The sequence below is a fragment of the Ursus arctos genome, unplaced genomic scaffold (assembly GCF_023065955.2).
Source record: "Ursus arctos isolate Adak ecotype North America unplaced genomic scaffold, UrsArc2.0 scaffold_9, whole genome shotgun sequence".
Taxonomy (NCBI): Eukaryota; Metazoa; Chordata; class Mammalia; order Carnivora; family Ursidae; genus Ursus; species Ursus arctos.
Genome location: NW_026623111.1, coordinates 57,309,243 through 57,332,666, shown reverse-complemented (window position 1 = coordinate 57,332,666; position 23,424 = coordinate 57,309,243). Strand labels below are relative to the sequence as shown.

Below are 23,424 nucleotides of genomic sequence, written 5' to 3'. Positions count from 1 at the left end.
TAGTTCTTCACTTAGTAAAAGCTGTGCCGGCTTTTACTGAGGAGGCCGACGTGATAGAACGAGATTTGCTCATGAAATTTAGGTATTGACTGTTACCACCAGCAGCAAAACACGAATGCATCCAAACACAAGAAGCGCTTGCCCATGGCATAGTGTCAGGGCTGGGCTGCTGGAAAGTTGTCTTTATTTCTAAAACACGTAATAATAAGGAAGACATATCTAAAATTGTTTGCTATTTTAAAGTGTGTCTAATACTATTATAAAGTGTGGGTAATACTGTGCTTAACATTAAGGAGAATTGTCTAAGTATGTCATCATCTTTTCAAAAAGAGTTTGCCTTATATTGAGCAAAAGTGTTTATCAGAAATGAAACATTGTATAGTAGTTGAATACCTCCCAGTTCAAGTTACATAGTAAAAACTAAATATGACCTCAGAAGGAGAATTTGTTATGGGCTGGAGTGATTGGGAAAAAACAAACAAACAAACAAACACATCAAGGAAATAGGGAGTTGAGTTAGTTTTTCCATGAGGGCGGTGGAGGAAACAATAGGAGAAAAATTAGAAGGCAGACGAATCAGTAACGACCTTCCCTTTGCATGTGCAGCAGAGAGTGAGCAGACCCACGTGTCTAGAACAAGGAGGTAATTTTGTGTGGTATCGAGGGAAGTATTAACTGGCTAAGGACCTGGTTTCCAGAATGAGAACATTAGTCAGGATCCTGATTTCTTGACGCATTGCCACCTTCACAGGGTTTCGTCGGAATTAGAGCCAGGACATTTTGTAATTTAGACAAATGCATGCATTTAGTTATAGGTTAAGACTTGACTTTGAAAAATGTTATATGGTCTCCTACCTGTGGAGCTCGTTTGAATACTGGGGAAATATCCAGATTCCATTTTACTGCGTGCCCCGTGGCTTGGTGAAGAGCCGGCCTCACCCTTGCTTAAGTCCAGATTACAGGCTAACCCGAGTACTTTGCTTCATGGCTCTAACCGTGTCCTGCTAGGCTTTCCGAGGCTGGGGGGGCTCCTAATCACGAGGTGGCTCCAGGCCTATCTTCGAGTAGCAATTGCATTTGGAGAAAGAGACTAATCCAAGAGGACCAATTCAAGAGAATTAACTCCTGACCACAGAGAAAAACAGAAGGGAATGCATTTAATGAACTTTATTCTTCTCAGTGACTCTCGCCCCACCCCCTTTCTATGACAGCGCCATTCTCTAACCTTAAAGATGTCATTTTGTCCCTAACTCAGGTCAGAGGGCCTCCTTCTTGGGAGTGTAATATTAATGGATAATGGGTAGCTATTGTAGCATTTTCAATAGGGGGTTTATACAGGGAACGAAGTGGCTTGTTTTGTTTGTTTTTTTAGAGAGAGCAGGGGGTGGGAGGGTGGAGGGGCAGAGGGAGAAGGAGAGAGAATCTTAAGGAGTCTCCACACCCAGCACAGAACCTGACAGGGGGCTCGATCTCACAAGTCTGAGATCATGACCTGAGCCAAAATCAAGCTTAATCCACTGAGCCACCCAGGCGCCCCAGGGAATGCCGTGGTTTTAAGATTGGTTTTTATGTACAGAATGGATCAGATGAGGAGGGGTGAATGAGAGCAAATAAAGAGAAAGCTGAAGTTCTAGGCTAAAAAGTAGCCTAGAAAGTCTGGACCAGGCAATGGAGAGGAAGGAATAAATCCAATAAATACTTCTAATTAAGATTTTATGGGATGTAAAGACAAGTCATGTGTAGGTAAGAAAGGGGAAAGAGGAATTAAAGCTGTCTCCAAGACGGCTAACCCGAGAGAAAAAAAGAATTTACGGTGCGTATGTGAAAGAAAGCTGCTTTTTTCTTTTGGTGGGGATATGAAATGCTCTTGAGACATTCAAATGTCTTATGAGCACTTGGAAATATGGAAGTTGACTTCAAAGTAGAGCAGTGGACTCCAAATCTGATTGATCTCCCAAGAAATGTAAAAAGTACAAATTATCAGGCCTCTCCCCAGACCTGCTAAAGTCTGGTTGAGGTGTCCCCATGAATAGAAATTTTTAAAGATCTTTCAGGAGAAAAAACAAATTTTCCTTACAGAGTAATTGCAAATAATATATGTAGCTACTCCCCCATGCAAGAGGTCCTTTTAAGCGTAGGCCAGCTTCCAAAGAATAGAGTATGAACAGGAAAAAGAAAATGGTAACTTTACAGTGCAAAAACCTGGCACACACTACCTTAACTAAGTGGCCGAGGTCAACATTCCCGATGATGTCATGTAGATATCATGCTCCCCTCATGTAATGTGATGAGGGGAATACTTCTTTTCTGTAGAGTTTGCTCCTAAAACTCGTAACCCCAGTCCAATCATTATAAAAGTGTCACACAAACCCAAAACTGAAAGACATTCTACAAAATACCTGACCAGTACACATCAAATTTGTCAATGAAATCATAAAAGAAAAAAACAACAACAAAAAAAAACCCCAACACGGAAAGACTGAGAACCCATCACAGACCAGAGGAGACTAGAAATCCTGACTCAGAGAAAGAAAGCACACTGATGGAAAATTGATGGAATTAAAATGAAGTCTTGAGTTTAGTCAACAGTAATGTACCAATGTTGTCTTCATTTTGGTAACTGTGCCACGGTAATGTAAGATGGCAACATCAGAGGAAAGAAAAGTGGGTGAGGAGGGTGCAGGAATGCTCTGTATTTTGCAACTGTTCTATAAATCTAAAATTATTAAAAAAATAAAAAGTTTAGGGCGCCTGGGTGGCTCAGTCGTTAAGTGTCTGCCTTCAGCTCAGGGCATGATCCCGGAGTCCTGGGATCGAGCCCCACATCAGGCCCCACCACTGGGAGCCTGCTTCTTCCTCTCCCACTCGCCCTGCCCATGTTCCCTCTCTCACTGGCTGTCTCTCTCTGTGTCAAATAAATAAATAAAATCTTTAAAAAAAAAACAAGAGACACACACACAAAAAACCACAATAAAAAGTTTAGTACAAAAAGGCCCGATGGGAGGTCCTAATGGCTAGCCAGTTTGGACAAACACCTGGTTAGAAAATAGGGCTGAAAATAGAAAGTAATCATTTAGCAGATTGTAATTTCAGAACCTACCACAGAGCCTAGTGATAAATTCTAAGTAAATATTTATTTAAATGCTGAGACCATGGGTGTTTTGTGACATGGAATGGCATTATGAAAAAAAATACCAAGGCAAAACCATGGGGATAGAAAGCAGAACGGTGGTTGGCAGGGGCTGGGAGAGGAGGGAATGGAGAGTTACTGCTTTGTGTGTATAGCGTTTCAGTTTTACGAGACGAAGCGTTCCAGAGATGGATGATGGTGATGGTTGTATAACAGTATGAATGTGCTTAATACTGCTGAACTGTGCATTTCAAGAGGGTTAAGATAAATTTTGTGTCATGTGTGTTTTACCACAATAAAAGCATTTGAAAAAAAAAGAAGGCTGAGAGTAGAGTGTTGGTGGCACCCATATATGTGGTGTGGGAGTCAGAAAAAGAGCTGGCAGAGTTGAGTGAAGAGGGAAGGACAAGTGGGGAAACTGAGAATGGGGGTGGAGTTTAGACGGAAGATTGGGGAAAGGGCAACCATATCAAATACTTCGGAGGGAGGAGGCTGAAGCCCAAGAAGAGACCACTGGTGGGTGAGCTGTGAGGAGATCACTGGGGTTCTGGTAACTGAAGAAGACACACACACACACACACACACACACACACACACACACACACGACTGAGAGCATAGAAGTTGGAGTGGCGGGTAGAGAAGAGAAAATTTTGGTTTATGAGAGCCAACTCCCAAGCATTGAAAATTTGTCTCAACAAGGGTTTCCTCTGTGTAGTTCAGAGGGCGCAACGTGCATTAATGAACTCAAATTCCAAGAAGGCAGCTCTCACCTTAATTTTCTCCCAAGTAGAGCTTTGGAAAAAATGGAATCAGCAGCTTGGGATGTGGTGAGCTTCCCATGCCTGGACATGTTTATGGTCTGGTGGCACTTCCGGAAGTTGTGTAAAGTGGTTCCTGAGTTGGATAGAAGGTGTGCCGAATGACCAGCAAGAGCTCTTGTGTCTCTACAAACACAGCATGGTATTACTGCAGTCTGGGAATGCTTTGGAGTTTGGAAGACACTGTCAGCTGACCTCTGTGGGAAGAAAAGATGAGGCAGGGAACTTGAGATCTTGTGAACCAATGGTGAAGAATTTTGAAAAGTAATTTGAGTTTTTCCTTCCTAAACTGTACGCAGTGACCTTGTCTTCTCATGAATGAGATATCGAAGTTAGCATCACCAATGATGTCATGTGGATATCCCGTATTCCTCACATGATGTGATAAGACGGTATCTTGGGATTTGGTATCAATCCCATGCCCCGGGCTCGGGTTTGACCTTCTATTTTACCGTGTATTAGGATAATAACTTAGCAGTGGGGATTCAATTATAAATTGAAAAAAACCCTGGTGTAACTATAATTGATAAATGATATTGACAAAAGTTTCAAATGTGATTATTGATTATTTCAGGAGATACATTTCCAACATTACCATACTTTGATAGAAAACTTCTATGAGAAAATTCTCTAATCACTTTTAGATACATGACAATTGTCCTGAAATGGAGGGTAAGATGAGTGATTGAATGTGTGATTTAGATGCAAGACGAAACTACACCCAAGAATAATATCTATGGAACATAAGAACTAGGAAGATCGGTAGGGGAAGAAAGGGATAAAGAAGGGGGCAGTAATCAGAAGGGGGAATGAACCATGAGAGACTATGGACTCTGAGAAACAAACTGAGGGCTTCAGAGGGGAGGGGGTGGGGGAATGGGATAGGCTGGTGATGGGTAGTAAGGAGGGCACGTATTGCATGGTGCACTGGGTGTTATACGCAACTAATGAATCATCGAACTTTACATCAGAAACCAGGGATGTACTGTATGGTGACTAACATAATATAATAAAAAAACATTAAAATAAAAAAAAAGCTACAATTCCCATTTGTCTTTGCAGAAGTATGACAAAGGAAACACATCCTTTTCGCTCTTAGTGATTTCTACCCAACAGTATTCACCACTGTTAAATACTTCTTAAGTGGTTTTCTAGACTAGTCAGATTCTTTATTGGGAATCTGTCTTTGGGATGTGGCAAACAGACATTGCAGAGTTTCAACTGGAAATATGTGGTGTGACCATGTCTCAGTGTGTCTTATTTTCGTAGGTCACACAGGAAAATCAACTGAATGATTTCACAGTCACACCACACACATCAAGAAGGCCCTTGTCCTTAATACTCTGCATAATTCCTCACTCGGCGGGACGGCTTTACTCAGTATCTTCCAAACACACTAGGCTCATTTCTATGTCATTGCTTTTGATCCAGTCTCATTTCCCACCTCTGTGAAACTTTTCCCTATGGTTTCTCCAGCTCAACATATTGCTGCTTTTTGGGATTCCAACAGAATCTATTTTCTATATACCCGACACTTAAAATATACTGCCACATATTTCTTTCTTTCTACTTCAGGTCTCTGCAAATAGTTTTGTTGATAAAGATAATAATGGATTAATGTTAAGTTGGATTGGCTTTCCCTAGCTCATTTTAAAAGCCTAAATTCTGGGGCTTTTTCAGGTTGGGTAAGCATCTACTCTTAAATTCTGTGTTCTTTCCCTTACCATTATTAAAGTTTGATGACTGTTTCCTCATGGGTCAGAGACTGTGTTATCACTAAATCCAGAGGCCAACTTCACATTTTCTCCTCATTTTGCAATCGGATAATCCTCCCTGATAGCAAATTGTTCTTTTGCTTGGCTCCTTTCGCCTCCTCTCTATGAACTATTATGGAAATTCAGTGAGCGCAGAGCTTTTCATTTAAAGTATTATACTGTCTGACTGTCTGGAATGGTCTTATCATAAAGGAATGGGAATCAAAGAGTCACGTTTTGACAACTGATGATTTCTAGGAAACTGGCTCTAGGTTATTATGGGGTTCCCATTCAATTTGGTCATTGTTGTCACAGATTTAATAACGGTCATGGTGAGAAAAAAGAGGTTGATTTACTGGCAAAGGCATTATTGTAGCGTTGACAGTTTTCAGATATATGAGTTAGTTTATGTAGGACAGGTGGTTCAATTACTTCCCTCTCTGGGCTTTAAGAATATAAGATTGTGGAGTACTTTTATAAGTTAAAAAAGTGTTACCATCATTCTTAGCCTTTCTTAAACACCAAGATACTGTTTCTACCTTTTGGGATAAAATTTTACATGGGAAGAGGAAAGAGGTCCTATGTTACTTTCCTGATTTTGAAAGAACATAAACTATGAAGACCCCCTTATTTTTTTCTATCCTGTCTCTACTTCCCTTCCAAGCCTTGGAAATCCAGAAACCTGTCTTTGAGTTTGATAGTATAGGCAGTTTTCCAGGTGATATGATTTGAGAGACCTTGGAAAAGTGCCTCCTTGTCTTAGAACTTGGCTGTCCATGAGATGTCCTGATGCCTCAAATGCTCATTGGACCAGGGCACAAACAATATGCCCCCCTGAAGAGCCCTTTGACTGCTTCCTTTGTCTCTGCTCAGCTCCCTACCCATACTGGGTTGCCCCTTGTTTTGGACTTGGCTAACACCATGTCCAGGGCATGAGTTCTGGCCTCTCATTCAGCAAAGGGCCAGAGATTGAGGCCATTAGCACCCATTACTGGAATTTTGTCCAGGAAATGGGTGATGAAAGTGATTGGGGTAGACATATTTCTCCTTCATTCTTTCTTCCATGAACTACTTAAAGATGGAGGGGTTTTGGGGGGGTTCTAAATGCTTTATATAGCTTACGTATGAGCAAATGTGTTGTCTGAGCAAAGTTTGGTGTCTCTTTGTGGTGCACTTTGGAGCTGCATCTGCGTGATGGGTACACACATTGCATTGCTTTGCCTTTTCCTTTGCTCCATTTCTCTTTTTTCCCCTCATTCTTGTGACCCCAGAGCTTGGACCTTCCAAATAAAGTGATAATCCCTTCATATATATCTCAGGTTCTGCTTTCTAGAAGACCCAGGTTGAAACACTTGAGTTTAGAGTATTTGAGTTAAGTAATTTCTCTCCTTGAACATCTGCTTTGAAAGCAAACACATTTGGAAAGGAAATTATATGTAAAAGTTATCTTCTATTTGGGGGAATGTCAAGGCAGTACAAAGATACTGGTTTATAGGAGGGCAAAACAATAATGAAAAAAGATGGGAAAGGAGTTAACCAAAATAGATGGAAGAGAATGCTAATGTCAAACTTCCCCTATTTTAGTTTTTGTCTCCATCAACCACAAGCCCACAATGATAAACATCATTCCATTCCCTAATATTTTTTTCAACTGTATACTATTTTTTCTTTTTCTTTCTTTCTTTCTTTCTTTCTTTCTTTCTTTCTTTCTTTCTTTCTTTCTTTCTTTCTTCTTTCTTTTTTTTTTAGAGAGAGAGAGAATGAGAGCGGGAGAGAGTGAACACAAACAGTGAGGGAGGGGCAGAGGGAGACAGAGAGAATCTTTTTTTTTTTTTTTTTAAGGTTTTATTTATTTATTTGACAGAGACAGCCAGCGAGAGAGGGAACACAAGCAGGGGGAGTGGGAGAGGAAGAAGCAGGCTCCCAGCGGAAGAGCCTTATGTGGGGCTCAATCCCAGAACGCCGGGATCACGCCCTGAGTCGAAGGCAGACACTTAATGACTGAGCCGCCCAGGCACCCCGAGACAGAGAGAATCTTAGGCAAACTACTGTGTGCAGAGCTGAATGGGGCCTCGATCTTATGACCCTGAGATCATGACCTGAGCTGAAATCAAGAGCCAGAGGCTTAACTGAATAAGCCACCCAGGCACCCCTTCAACTGCATGTTAGCTATCATCTCTTTTCGGACTTAGAAAATGCTCTTGTATAGTACGTATACTCAGGATTCTGTTTTTCTTTTAGACAATGAAGATACAATGAAAAAATCCCCCAGATCCTTACAGTTTTTACTCTGTATGTTGATTCAAACTTTAAAAACTTTATTAACTTTATTTTTCTAAAATTAGAGATATGATTTATAATCCTTCTTGGTTGTTAGACAGCATCATCCAAGATCTGACTTAATGTACTGTGTTTATATCATTGAATCACTTAACCAACCCACTGAATCAGTAACCCTGTCAGACATACACAGTACGCTGAGTCACTGGCAGAACTGTCCTGAGAATACAAAGAACCATACAAGAACCATATTTCTCTTCATCAACGGAGGCGCGTTAGTTTCAAATGTCTTTTAAAAGTGCTGGAGAGAAACAGCACGTGGGAAGCCAACAAACCATTTTGCTTCACTAAAGTGCACGCACATAGGCACACTGTAGGAATGTGGTATGTGTATGCGTATGTATTTATCTTTCGTACTTTATTTCATAGCCATATTTTACACATGGATCAAATCACAGCACAAATGTAGAAATTTGTCAATATCCACTTAGGAAAATGATAATCTACTGTTTTGCCAGAGGAACTAGCATCCTTTTTTTTTTTTTTTTAAGATTTTTTTAATTTATTTATTTGACAGAGATAGAGACAGCCAACTAGAGAGGGAACACAGGCAGGGGGAGTGGGAGAGGAAGAAGCAGGCTCATAGCGGAGGAGCCTGATGTGGGGCTCGATCCCATAACACCGGGATCATGCCCTGAGCCGAAGGCAGACGCTTAACCGCTGTGCCACCCAGGCGCCCCACTAGCATCCTTTTTTTTATTTCAGGTCTTTTATAGCTGCGAAGGTGTCGAGTACCTACCCTGTGCCAGGCATCACCGAGGTCAATAATTCATCATTTATTTTTTCTCTTTTTTAAAGCACATAGCTTGATCTCTACCATGTAACTGACTTATGTTGGGCCTCAGTTTACAGATGGGGACCCTGAATTTCAATGTTGAGTGACTTAATCATCATCACAAAGCTCGTGAGTAGAAGGTACAAGCAGGATACAAATCTGGTGCCCTCTGACTCCCAGTGTATCCTTTTCCGGCTAACCTATACTGCTTTCTTCTAATACAAATAGAATTGTAGGGACTCGACTATGAGATATTCTTCCAATTTCTGCTTATATTCGTAGATTAATAAATTCTCCTTTGATTTATAGCTGGATTTTCTAGTGGGACATGGAGTGTGGTTCAAATCCTAAAATGAGATTGATACAATATCATAAGAAATCATTGGATTTGGTAGATACAAGTAGAAGTTAAGATATCGAAGAAGATGTCCTAAGTCATCAGAATACAAACAAATGGCTATTTTTGGATAACGTTACATTTATTTTTAAAATATAAAATGCGCTTGGCTGTAAAAATGGAAAATTCAGCTCAGAGATGAGGCAAATACAGCATACATAAGTGTTTAAGTTGGTCATATTTGATCTTTTTAAATAGTTGACCCAGCTGGTGTAGAACTTACCTCAGCATTTAGCAGCTCACTGTGAGACAGCAGGTCATGCTCCTTGTCAGGCTGGGTCTCTTTCAATGCTTCTGTTGTTCCCAATGACCTCATTCTCCATGCTGGCTGACAGGGATAATACTTTTAATAAATCCTGTAATTTTTAATTTGAGCATCTCATAAATGAAGCTTTGACTCAGGAAAGGAGAATTGGGTTTCTTTCCTTTTTTGTCTCTAGTTTTATGAGTACAGTTGATATTTAAAAACTGGCACCAGAAATAGAGACTCCATTTCCCATCACTTAGCAAACACAACTAATCTAACGTTATCTTGTTTTATTTTGTTTTTATTGCTTTAATGCATCTTTCAGAAATTCTGCAGGTCGCGTGAAGTAGGTTGAATGAAAGAATAAGAAAACAAAAAGATTGTGAAATAGTTGACAGATAGGTGAAATCTAATACCATTTTTAAAGGGACATTTAAAGTGTCTAAAATCATTTTTTTTAGGTGAAAAACAAATGTGAAACAACGCACAGCAACAACAAAAAAGAACAAATAAACTCATCAATACACTGCTTCTTAGGAGTACAAGAGATACAGGAGTTTCCTTTTAGGGTAAACTGACTAAAACCCCAGTGTTTAATCAGACAGCCCAAACAGCTGGTGTGCTATGGAGCTGTGTTACCAGAACTATGGCGCCCACAAGGTGGGGGACGAGAGCCCCATTTTATTCTGTCTTTGCCAGAGCATGTGAAATGGCACCTTGTTTTGACCTTACCTTTAGGGGACCATGGCAAGGATTATGAGGGTCTTGATGATGGCAGGTAAAAGGTGGTTTGAAGGAACTAGGGTGTTCAGCCTAAAGAAGAGGAATCCTTTCAGGAAAACTTGATGCTGGCTTCAAATAAATGAGAATCTGTCATGGGAAAGAGAGATTAGACTTCTTCCAGGTGATTCCAATGAACAGAGTAAAATTATGGGAAGGCAAAAACCAGCTTAATGTAAAGAAGTATTTATAGAGCTTTAGAAATAAATGCTTAATAATCCTTTTGAATGAATGAATGAATGGCCGCAATTGAAAGAATGGGTAGAAGGTCTCACCGAAATGGAACACCTTAGAAGAGAGTGATGACTCCATACTGAAATTTTAAAGCAAGGTTTGATGAACTCTCACAGAGGATGATTTCAGGGGAGTTGAGAGTTGGTTGGTAGGATATTTTAATGCCTCTAAGGTTCTTACTAATTCTGAAATTTAATAAAATTTGTGACTCTTGTGAATGAAAATCTTATTATGGTTTCCACATCTCAGTACCATATTTTCTTTCATTTTCTCTAAAGTGTCATCCATACTTTCTCTGATAAAGATAATGATTATTTTAATAACATTTTTTAAATAAATTCTTTTACTGTGGTATTTCATTTGATTTTCACGAACCAGATTATGGGATGGGCAGGGAACCTATGATTCTAATTTTTCATGAGGAAAAAGGTCAGGATGGATTGTTAATTAGCTCGAGGTCTTACAGTGAATTAATGACTGAGTTCGATGATCCTTCCACAAGACAATGAAATTTTCCCGAAGAAATTTTTTAAGAAATTTGAGACTTTGAGGCTGTGTGACTGATTTATATTAAAATGAAACACATTTTCAAAATGAAAGCTATGTTTTGGACAAAAAATATTAAAACAGGTTGGAAAGAATTGCATTCAATTCAAAATTGAAATGAAAGCCATGTTTTGGACAAAACATATTAAAACAGGTTGGAGAGAATTGCAATCGTTCTCAACCAGGTCAATTTTCCTCTCAGGGATATTTAGCAATGGTGGGAGATACTTTCGATTGTGACAATTCAGAAGTAGGGGGAGTGGTGGGGTAGGATGCTACCAGCATTTGGAGGGTAAAAGCCAGGGCTAATCATTATCCTACAATACATAGCCTCCCGTAACACAGAATTATCCAGCCCCAATGTCAATAGTGTGAAAGTTGAGAAACCTTTGGATGTTTTGCATTCATTTTAAGCCAGAACTTGGATTCCTTTGAACAATGAGGTGAGATGTATAGAATGTAAAATACCTTTAAGCTCTTATTTTCTAAAAACCTTTCATTCACTGAAAACAAAGTTGCATTTGCCACATTGCTAGCTTTGACTGCAAAGTATGGTACATTGCCAAAGGGGCCCTGCCTTTCAGCGACACTTTGTAACTTTTTCGGCGTCTACTGGTAGCCCATCCTTTGCCTCTTTCCTATACCTTTGGCTTCTTTGTCAATTTTGTCTCACATGAAAACAAAAACAAAAACAGCTCCCCTTTTTTCTTTATCTATTCACTAATCTTTCCCCTCCCTTTGGTAGTTGGACATCTTTGAAGAGTAATTTGCAATCATTTGCATACTTCTCATGCCACTGATGTTTCTCCCTAACGTTTGTCTTCTGGTGTCCCATATATCTGGTTGGTACCTCAATCCAGCCAGTCACGCAAGCCACAAACTCTGGAGTCATTCTAGACTTCTTTTTTCTCACTTCCCACTCTACCCCAGCAGCCACCAAGTCTTATATTTTACTTTGTGAATATCTCTCATATTCATTTCTTCTTCTTCATACCCAGTGCCACCATCTTAGTTTAGGTGTGTCTGAATCACCTATGCAGGTGTTCAAGTAACCTTTTCAAACAAACACACAACAAATAAAAAGATTATGTTGTTTCTCACTTAAAGCTTTTCAGTGACCCCAAATTAGGTGCCTAACAGAATCCAAAGTAATTAACATGGTCATATGTTACATCCTTGCCCCCCAGCCTCCTCTCCATCACGATCCCCACCCACCCTCTGGACAAACTAGACAAGTTGTATTACTTATACTGTGTCCTTTTACAAACTGTCCCTTTTGTTTAGAATGCCTTGGTTAATTACAACTTTATCCTTTTCTTAAAAAATAATTTTATTTTTTTTAAGTTTTATTTGTTTTTTTGAGAGAGAGAGAGAGAGAGAGACCACAAAAAGGGATAGGTTCAGAGGGAGAAGTAGACTCCCCACCCAGCGGGGAGCCGGAAGTGGGACTTGATCCCAGGACTCAAGGATCATGACCTGAGCCGAAGGCAGTCACTTAACCAGCTGAGCCGCCCAGGTGCCCTAATTTTATTTTTAATAAAGTAGAAAATATACATAGGTTTTTAAAAATCCAATAGTACTAAAAGGTTTATAACAACAAATAGCAGATCTTGGTACCATGGCTTGCTTTCTCTACACCTTCTGGAAGCAACCACTTCTGACTATTTTAAGTGTTTCTTCTGTATTTACCTCCATCTTGCTAAATAACTTGCTTGTAATGCTATTTGTTGACTTGTCAAGTTTAGATTTTACCTATTGAGTTTCTCTTCCCTCATAATTTCAGTATATTACTATAGGGGTGATACTCAAAATATTTAAGAACCGGCACAGCAAAGATACTGATTAATCACCCCAGCTTCCCCCAAATGGTGTTCGTGGGCTAATTCCTGGCCCTGATTTTATGACAATTTTTAATATAATAATTTAAATTATCAGTATTTACATGATTACTATCATATAAATGTTGTCTACTGCTGAAACAAATAACATCAATGATTATGTTATCTTGTTTACACAATTTTTATTTTCTAGGAGCTATTAATTGATGTTTTAAAAGTCATTTCTTCCTGATTAAAAACTCCCACAGTCCTCCCCTTCCCTATCAAGTCTCTGCGCTACGTAGAGTTCATTCTCCATCCTGTGTCACCTCTGCTGTTGTCCTTACTAACTACACTACACCTTAAAGATTTGTGTGTCTACCTTCCTTACCAGAATGCAAGCTCCTTAAGGTCAGTGATGATATCTGTTATCTCCGATCCTTCAGTGCCTTGAGTCATGGTATTCAATAAATATTTATTGAATTATGGGTGCAACGAGAATGTCTTTCCTCTTTGAAGCAGCCTTCAGTATTGCGTAAATGGTTTTGTGAGCATTTCTGTGATTTCTGAGTCGCTTCGTACAGATCACAAACTGAAGTGCCTGTCAGGGTCTAGGCAGTTTAAGCAGATGAGCACTGCAAGTCTGTCGGGGTCTGTGGCATTAAGGGGTCACCTGCTGCTTAGCTGTGCCCAGGTGTTGCCAGAAAGGTGCGTCAGACCTGTGTTGCCAGACCTTCTGCTTTTACAGTGGAAGCAGAAAAACCCCGGTGTAATATGAGCTGTCATGATTCAATTTTTTAAAACCGTGCAGATCAAGAAAATGGTTCTTCAGGCTGGATTTGGTTCACGGCGCCAGCTTGTGACTATAACCTGAAGTTTGTGGGTGGGCAGAATAACGCATGCTACCCCAGTGCCTTGAGCTTGGTGCTTGGTTTGCCTGATCGTGCCTCCTCCCTAGGGGTCCTGTCCAGGGCTCTCCCCAGTGGCATCCTTTCACCAGCAGATGCCAGCACGTGGAGTGAGTCTTAGAGGAAGAGGGTCTGGGCACAGGCCCCAGCCTGCCAGAATGCTTGAAGGCCCCGGGCAGGGTTTCAGTGGAACCAGGGCTCCCTCTGTTAGGTAGAAGTCTAGAATGATGGGTTAAATTATAAGTGATCATAGAAAGGAGTCTGAGTAGGCTAAAAATTATATACTAGGTGCCAAGCCATGTGCCTTTTCTTATGTTACTTAATTTTATTCTTAAAATAACCTCCAGAAGGAGATATTGTCATCCCCAGTTTGCAGATCTTGAATCTCTATAAGATTTAGAGTTGTTTGTAAAATTCCCACCATTAGAACAGATTAACTCCAGAATTAAGTCCTCCCGATTCTGCTCAGGGAGAAAGCTCACCTAAGGGAATTTAAAAATGAATTAAACCGGGGCGCCTGGGTAGCACAGTCATTAAGCGTCTGCCTTAGGCTCAGGGTGTGATCCTGGCGTTCTGGGATCGAGCCCCACATCAGGCTCTTCTGCTGAGAGCCTGCTTCTTCCTCTCCCAATCCCCCTGCTTGTGTTCCCTCTCTCACTGGCTGTCTCTATGTCAAATAAATAAATAAAAAATCTTTAAAAAATAAAAAATAAATAAAAATGAATTAAACCTATTTTATAATAATAAATTGATTGACATTTTCCATTAGAAACGGATACTGGGATTTTTTTAATCTGAGAGTTGTTTTGTTCTTTCATAGATTGGTTTGTTCATTCTTTTGACATTTGTTGAATATCTATTGTGTTTTGTGTTAGTTACCAGGATTACAAAGATGAATAAATATACAAACAACGTGCTTGGAAAGTCCTAAATGATTATATGTTTCTCGTTTGTTGTAAGTGTCAAAGGAGGGTGACAGGTGTTGGATAAAAGATATGAAAAATCTAGAAATTGGGTGGCCAAATTGTGTGTGTGTGTGTGTGTGTGTGTGTGTGTATGTTTTAGTTGGGGAGACACTCCTTTTTTTTTTATTGTTGCAACAAATAAAATAAGCTACTAGAAAATTAGAAAGTGCAAATAAGGAAAATTAAGAGAGAAGTCTCCTAACCAATGTGAGCAACTCTCTGTCTACTTACCTACCTGCCTTTTTGATTATTTATCTGTACGGACATTTTTTACACTTAACCCACACAGATGCAGACACACAGATCACACTACACTATTATTCTGTGGCCTATCTCTCTTACTTAGGAATATATCAAAATGTTCTACTACTATTTGAATTCTGCCTGAATAGTATTTTATTGCGCGAAAATAGTTCCATGTATTTAATCAACTCTAACTTGTTAGGTATTTAGGGAATTTCCAATTTTTTATAACCCATGTCATGTAGAGAATTTTTGCAGCTAAATCTTTTTATGCATCTTGGATTATTTCCTTCAGAATAATTACTAGAAATGAAATGACTGCATTTAAGCATTTGTCTATATTTTTTAGTTTTTTTGCTTTTAGCACATACAGTACTAAATTGTCCTCCAGTAAAGTAGTGCTAATTTACCCATCACCAGTGGATTTGAGTTTCTATTTCTATTCACTGTTTTCAATGCAAGTTACCGCCTTTTTTTTTTTTTGAACCCTTTCTAATTAGATAGCTAGAAAAGAGTCTTTATATTGAAAGATTCTTTTTGAAAATTCTTTTGGCCTTTGAACTTGCCAGATACTATTGTCTTCTGGCACAGCAGTCTTACTTCGTGTTATGGTTAATTGGTTAGCTGATGGCCTGTCTTACTAGCTTTGGAGCACTTTGGGGGTAGAGTCTGTCCTATCCATCTGTGTGTTTCTGGATGCTCATGGATGTTTGTTGAACTGACTTGAATTAGAGAACACGCATAGTTTAGACACCATTGGCTAGATGGATAAATGTCAATATACCCAGTGGGCAAGTTACACGATTCCTGCCGGTTACATAATAATGAGTAATTTAAGCGAGCATTGATCACATGCCAGCACTGTGTTGTTTTGTATACTTGCGTGATTGAATCCTCACAGCAATGCTCTGAAGAAGAGATAATAATAATCTCCATTTTGCCAATGAGGAAATTAAGAGGTTATGAAATTTGCCCAAGGGGCATGACTGTAAAGTGGCAAAAACAGGTCATGAACTCAGGTCTAGCTAACTCCCAAGCCACATCGTCTCTCTCCATCTGCCCTCCCTTACCTTCTCCTGCCCTCTCCAACTTCTTATTATAGACATTTAAATATATATATGAAAGTGGAGAGAAGAGCATAATAAACCTCAGTAGAGCCACTGCCCATCTTCAACAGTTATCGATATGTGGCCAATCTCGTTGCATCTGTAAGTTTCTCTCAGCACCTTGCCCCCATCTTCCCTTGTGGGATTATTTTAAATTAAATCTCTGATACATTAATTTCATCGATAAGTATTTACATTTATATCTTTAAGATATATGGACTCTGTTTTTTAACCTGAACCACAATATGATTATCACACTTTAAATTACCTGTAACAATTCCTTAACTTTATCTCATGTCTAGTCAGGGTATTTCTCAGATTAGCTCATTAGTGACTTTTTACAGCTGATTTGTTTGAATCAGGTCCACACAAGGACGACCCACTGTGTTCTAAGCTGTTCTAACCACAGCACAGTATTGCCCTCACCCCCATACCTTTCCATGAGGTCTGTCCTCAGCAACAGGGATACTTAGCTGAGGGAAGCTACAATTTTCAAATAATTCCCACAAATTGAATATCTAGTTCACATATCCCCAGAAGGAAGTACCAACAATAGTTAATACCCGAGAAACATCAAGTCTGTACGCAAAGGAGGGGGTATGTCGCCACGTGGGTTTGTCATCCATTCTCTCTGGAAATTCATCAGTGTATTTGTGTAGCGGCTGAGAACTCTATTTCTCTGCTTCTGGGATGTCTCCATCACAAGCTATGGCCAAGTCTCTTCACTCAAGATGCATAGTTACATGTAAGTGATGCTGGCTTGAAAATTCTGCCTTTGGCATTGAGCTTCAGAAATTAGACTTGCTGGCCTGGGTACCCACCCCGTCCCCACCCCCCTTGCTGTGGGAGGATGCCTTGGAAATGCAAGTCACAGGCTTGTTATTTTCGTAAATGGGTCATGACTTCGGTAGAGTACTTTGCACTGAGGAAATTTTCAAGTGTTCATGCTTGTTTTGGTTCTGTTTTGAACTCGAAGGTCTAGCGATCCTCCACGGTGTCGTGGCAGATGGGAATTCAACCAGAAGTCCCGGAAAGGATGGCCTTCTCTGTGGAGATCCTGGGGAAAACTGCGCAGGTAATGCGTTTGTGATGCGTTTGCATTTTATCAGCCTCGTGTTCAATTTTGGAAAGTTGATTTCCTCAATTTTAATTTGTAAGACTAGAGTAACATAAAACTAGGTGGTTTTCTTGAGCACATACTAATGTCCCAGGCCCTCTGCCAAGTGCTGTGCGTATAGTAATGCCTTCCCTCCTCAGAAGGGCCCTCTGAGCTGGATGGTATTTTTGACTTTATTTCAAGATGAAGCCCAGAAAGATTGAGTCACTTGCCGAAGGTAACAGAGCAGGTAAATTACAAATCTGGGATTCACATTCAGGTCTTTCTGATTCCAGTGCTTCCATTTTTAATAATTACACTATTTTGGGTGTCACAGGTGTGTGCTCCAGACTGTAGCATGGAATATCTTGGACTAGATTCATAAAAAAATTGGCATATTCTATTCAAATTATATTTTTTTCTATTCCACAACTTCAAAGAAGGGAAGAAGGCAATGACTTTTACATATTTTTACCTTAGAGATGCTTGATTCAGTATTCTCAAAGCTATTAGTCCAAAGCAGGGATGAGCCTCGGTAAAGGGTCAGATAATAAGTATTTTAGGTCTTGTGGGCCATGCAGGCTTTTTATAGCCAATCAACTTGGCTATGGTACGGTGAAAGCAGCCATGGACACTTTGCAAACGAGTGGCATTAGATGTATTTCAATACGACTTTATTGAGAGAAACAGGCTGTGGGCCACATTTAGCCCTGGGCCATAGTTTGCTGACCCCTAGTCTGTCCTCTACAGATTGAATAGTCTGGTCTTCTGCAGGGGTTGTTCATGATTTAAAACAAAACAAAGGCCAATTCTAAAAGTAGGTTGGAGAGAGCTTCCTGTATTCCCTGGAAACTTTTTGGAGCTGGGAGGGTAGTGACTTGCTGTTAAGTACTCCTTTCCTAGCACCCTGGAGAAGTCATAATTGAGCCAGGAACATGCTGAGCAAGTTGTCCTAATGTGAGTCATCAGTTCCAGCCCAGTCTTCCTCTTTCTTCCCTCATACTAGTAGGTGGCCTGGAAAGTGCCCACGGGCTGTGGAATCCATTGGTGTCTTAGGTCAGGCTTGTGTGAGCCTTGTCACTCATGTAGAGAGAAGAATAAGGCCAATTTTGTGTGTTTGTGTGCTTTTCTTCAGTTGAGTTTTAAATATCTTCAGTGATAGCATTTTCTCCTTTCCTTTGGGGGATTATTCTATCATCCAGTGATCAATAACGTTAAAAAACCTGCCTCATCATTATCCTAAACATGTTGACCGTTTTTTTATTTTAATAAGAATGTTTTACACGAGATTTACCCTTTTAGCGAAATTTTAAGTATATACTATAAGATTGTTAATCATAGACAGGATGTTGTATGGTACATCTCCAGAAATTATTTGTCTTGCATAACCCAAACTGCATACCCATTAAACAACAACTCCTCATTCCCACCCACACTCCCACCCCCTAGCCCATGGCAGCCACCATTCTACTCTCAGCTTCCATGTATTTGGCTATTTAGATACCTTTTATAAGTAGAATCCTGGGGACTTGTGCTTCTATGACTGGCTTACTTCACTTAGCATAATGCTCTCAAGGTCCATCTGTGTTGCTGCAGATGGCAAAAGTTCCTGCTTTTTTGAGGCTGAATAATATTCCATTGTTTGTATAAACCACATTGTCTTCATCCACTCATGTGTTGATCGATATTTAGGTTGTTTCTACATCTTGGCTATTGTGAATAGTGTTGCAATAAACATGGGAGTGTGTGTGATGTTCTGATTTCAATTCTTTTGGATAAATACCCAGAGGTTGGATTGTTGGGTCATATGGTAGTTCTGTTTTTGAGGGTTTTTTTGTTTTTTTAAAGAAAACGCCATACTATTTCCCATAGCAGGTATAAGTTGTCTTTTCAGTCTATTGATTTTTTTCTTTCCCGTGCAGAAGATTGTTAACGTGTTTAAGGTCACACAGTAAGCGGAATAGCCTGACACAAGTTTGGAGAGACTGGCTCCAGAATGTGTATTGTTAATCACCGTGCTAAACTGCAAGAATCACGTGGAAAGATCACAGTGCTGACTATGTGAAGAAAATTTTGAAAAATAATCCTTGAAAGTAAAGCCCAAAAGGGACAAAATATTCTTGAAAAGGAATTAATGCGGAGCGGGAACATTTTGTTTTTATTGACTGCGTGACCTTGGGCAAGTCACTTAAGCTTTTAGACATCAGTTTGCAACCTGCAAAATGGAGAAATGAATCAGTTGATCTTTAGGAGTTGTTCTTGTTTCTAAATGATTTTATAATTTTATTTTCAAATAGCCCTAACCTCTAAGTATTTCATTTTTAGTTTGTCCTTTTCTGTCTTGAGTAAGGACTGTATTCATTCCTACCAATACTTCCGTGTACCTGCGATGCAGCAGGCCCTGTTCTAGGTACCCCAGATGCAACAATGAGCAACATAGTCAAAGATGAAGTCGGGGAGGTAACGGGAAAGAGAGGTAATGGGTAAGTCATGTAGACCCTTGCTGGGGACTATAAAACCTTCAGCTTTGGGTTTTAATAACATCACTCTGGTGTCTGTGTGCAGACGAGACAGTTAAGAGGGGACAGACAGAAGCAGGGAGACTAGTTAGAAGTTGTTGCCATGGAGACTACTTCCGGTCTAGAGATAAATGCCAGGCTTAGACCAAGGGAGTAGAGATGGAGGGATGATTCTGCATATAGTTTGAATACAACCAATAGAATTTGCTGACGAATTGGATGTAGCATAAAAGAGAAAGAAGTCAAAGTGACTCTAAGATATTTGGTCTGAATCACAGAAAGAATGTAGGTATCATTTACTGAGATGAGGAAAGACCAGATTTGAGGGGGGAAATCAGGTGTTCCATTTGGGTAGTGTTAATATCAAATGCCAGTTAGATAACCGAGTGGAGATGTTCATTGAACTGTTGGACATTGAAGGAAGAGCTCTGGGATGGAAACATAAAGTTGGGATTGTGACCATAAAGGCATTCAAAGCCAGGACATGCCCAGAAAGGGAGTGTAGAGAGAAGAGATGAGAAAGCACTGAGTCCCGATGCATTACAAAATTTGGAGGCTGGGGGACATGGGAAAAGAACCAGTAAAGGAGACCGAGTAAAGGAGGCATTATATACACCAGAATCCCATAGCATGCACTCTCGAAAGCAAAAGAAATACAAGTTTTCTTCCTGTTCATTTTTCTTTGTCTGACCCCCCCCCCCCCGCTGTGAATAATTTTAAGCATGCAAATACACTCACACATCAACACTACATTCTTTTTTCTTCTTTTAAAGGGATAGAATGAAAAAGGACAGCTCTAAGCAAAGGCCCACTCCTGTAAGCTGAGAAATCATTGGCCTAGCCCTCCTGGTTAAAAAACATGCCGACCCGTTCTGATTAGCTTCCTGCACAAGCATATTCTAGTAACACTGGAGGGTTAACAAGTACATCTGTGAGACTTATTTTTCTTTTCCTGGAGTCACCAACTCTTTTACATTTCTGTAGGAAATGGCGTTGGATGTAACACAAATGGGAATCCTCAGATAAGAGAGATTTTCAAATTTCGCACTTCTTCAAGGACAGTGTGAATTTATATTCCCCGGTCTCCTGGAGATAGTTGGCAAGATAAGAAGGAAAATTACCTTAGAAAATGTAAAACTTTCTTCCTCACCTCCTGTCTTAAGAAGGTTGTAAAAGGAGGAAACCCCTATTGGGAAGTTGCCAGAAAGCCAAGGACTAGAAGTTTAAAGGCTTGGACTTGACTTCATAGACTAAGAAGAAACTTCTCTGCAAACTTCAACTGTGACCACTTAAACTTTTCTGGGCTCTAGCCGCTCCCTTTTTAAGGTCAGGTATCTACGTGACAAGATAAATGTATAGGTATTTTTTTACTCCCTCTCTCTCGTTAACAGTGATGGGATTTTATCTCAAAATTTAGGCCCTCCTTTTAAGTCTCTTGCACAGAGATTTAACTATGTATTTAACCAGGGGGTTAGAGGTACTATGAGGTTATCACAGTGTAATGAGAATTACATCAAATATATTACCCTTCGAGTTGATTTTATAAAAGCTGCTGATATTAATATCATTTATAAAATCATTAAATAGATTTGTAATGAGCACGACTGGAAGAACTAAGTGAATGTTTTAGGAAAAATAAAGCTAATGTATCAATTCTGAGGAGTTTTAAACACAAAAGCATCACGAGACCTGTTTGGGTTTGAGAATAAGAATCATTTACAAGAAAGACCAGGGAACTGTGCTGTTTAACCAAAGCAGCCATCAAACGGAGAGAGATTCCATATTGAAACTAAGTCATTCGAGGGTGCGCTACATTCCTTTACTTTCGTTGGACCCAAGAGAATCTATCACATCTCATCTAACCATTCATATGATCCAAGGAAGGTGACCACTTCTTGTCAATCTGCCCATATGATGGAAAAAAGATGTTCTTACTTAGAATTAGATATTGTCATATACCTCCCTGCAGTAACCCTCGTATTTTCTTATTTAATTGGCTTTAGAATCTTTGGAAAACGGCCTCTCAAGAAGAGATTGAGATTTGTTACTTGGGGAGCTCATCGGCTTGGGAGCTCGTGTTGTACTTTTTCAGTGCAATTTTGTGGGACATACTCATTCCCAGAGAATGTTTTGGTTTTGGGAATGTGGGCTGGAAAACAGTAAGGTGGGAGGGAAAAAAGATCAATTAAGTTCCACCACCCCCGGTATCAGGGAAATTTTCATGTTAGGTTTTCAAGACCAGGTCATTCACTTCTCAACAAAGAAACACAATACGTGGGACGAATCATTCTTTTGTCCTAGGATTAACTTTTCCTTCTTGATAAACATCTCCGGAACGGAAAGGCAGGCCTTGCCATCCCCTGCTCTGTGTCATCAGGTCTCAAGATAGGCAGAAAATGTTAGATTTCACAGTTGTTCAATTTTCAGATAGTGTGACCTTGATGAGTAATAGATGAAGGCAACTGGGATTGAAGGTGCGTTTTCGAGGGGTTTTTTTATAATAATTTTAAAATTATGCTATGTTAGTCACCATACTGAAGGTGCATTTTGAAAGGGGGTATGTTGATAAGCCTTCTCATTTCCATCAGAGAGAAGAGATGATCCCATCTGCTTGGGGAGCTTGGGGGAGGGTGTGTAATGTATTTTTCTCCGGTTTTTAAAGTTCCATAGAGAAATCACTGGACATTTTCTGCTGGGTGGCATGGAAGGGTTTTTAAATCCAAATAATGCTGGGAATATTGAAGATCCTGTTTATTTGGCAAAGGAGAGAGCTCTGTGAATGATCCAGACAGCGCCTGGCAACCATTTTCCTGGCACAGATGGGGGTGTGCTGCTTGGATGGGTCGAGGCTGGTCAAGTCACTGCACCCAGCAGCTGCTGGTCAAGGCGCTTTTTGGTATCTTGCTCTGTATGGTGTTTATTGAAAGGCTGGCTACATTAAAGGGGGCGTAACAACGGAGGAAGCAGACAAGCTCAGGATATGAGCCATATATGGCTTACGCTTAAAGTCAGGTATGCATTGCAAAGAAGGAAGGACCTTTCTGGAGCCCAGCAGACCTGTCACTAAGTCTCATTGCTTCTTAAATTCACCTCTTAGACCTCCGTGCCCCTGCTGCAGGCCCAGGCCCACATTTGCATGGTTCAGGCAATCGTCTTCTCCTTGCTCCCAGCCTCTTCCTACTCTAATCCAATTTGCAGCTTCCTACCTAATACACTGATTTCAATGCTAAACTCAATGGTTCTCAATGTAGTTCTTACATATACCATTTAATCCATAAGAACCTTCTTCAGCTCTCCCCTGCCTTGTATTTCAAGTGTAAAACCCCTCAGCCTACTGACATTTGAGGTCTCTAACTTCCATTCACAGCCGTCCTCCCTACTGACATTTGAGGTCTCTAACTTCCATTCACAGCCGTCCTCCCTACCATGTCCCCTACATCTCCATTAAATCTGCCTCCTCTGCCTGCGTGATCAGGCTTGTGTATTCCTGACCCTGAGCTTTCGCTTCTAACATTCTCCACAACGGAATAGCTTGCTTACGTCCTCCTAAAAAACAATCCATATTTTCCAGAACTTTTCCTTCATTAGATAAACACTCTTTGTAATGATACCAGATTTCTCTTAGAATTGCCACGATTTTCAAGATTCTAGTATCCACTCAGTTACTGAGGACTTGATTGTCCAGGGTCCTCTGCTGGCAACTTGCATGTGAGTTCTTATTTGAGCTCCACAAAGGCCCTCTAAGGTA

General features: G+C 40.1%; 1 protein-coding gene across 1 annotated transcript in view; it reads left to right on the top strand.

The window, feature by feature from the left end:
- BTC (betacellulin) overlaps positions 1-23,424 on the top strand; it is a 46,292-nt gene that overhangs the window by 9,173 nt on the left and 13,695 nt on the right. The window contains exon 2 of the mRNA XM_026509961.4: positions 17,038-17,136. Within this exon, the coding sequence (XP_026365746.2) occupies positions 17,038-17,136 (99 nt within the window). The remainder of the gene's footprint in view (positions 1-17,037; positions 17,137-23,424) is intronic.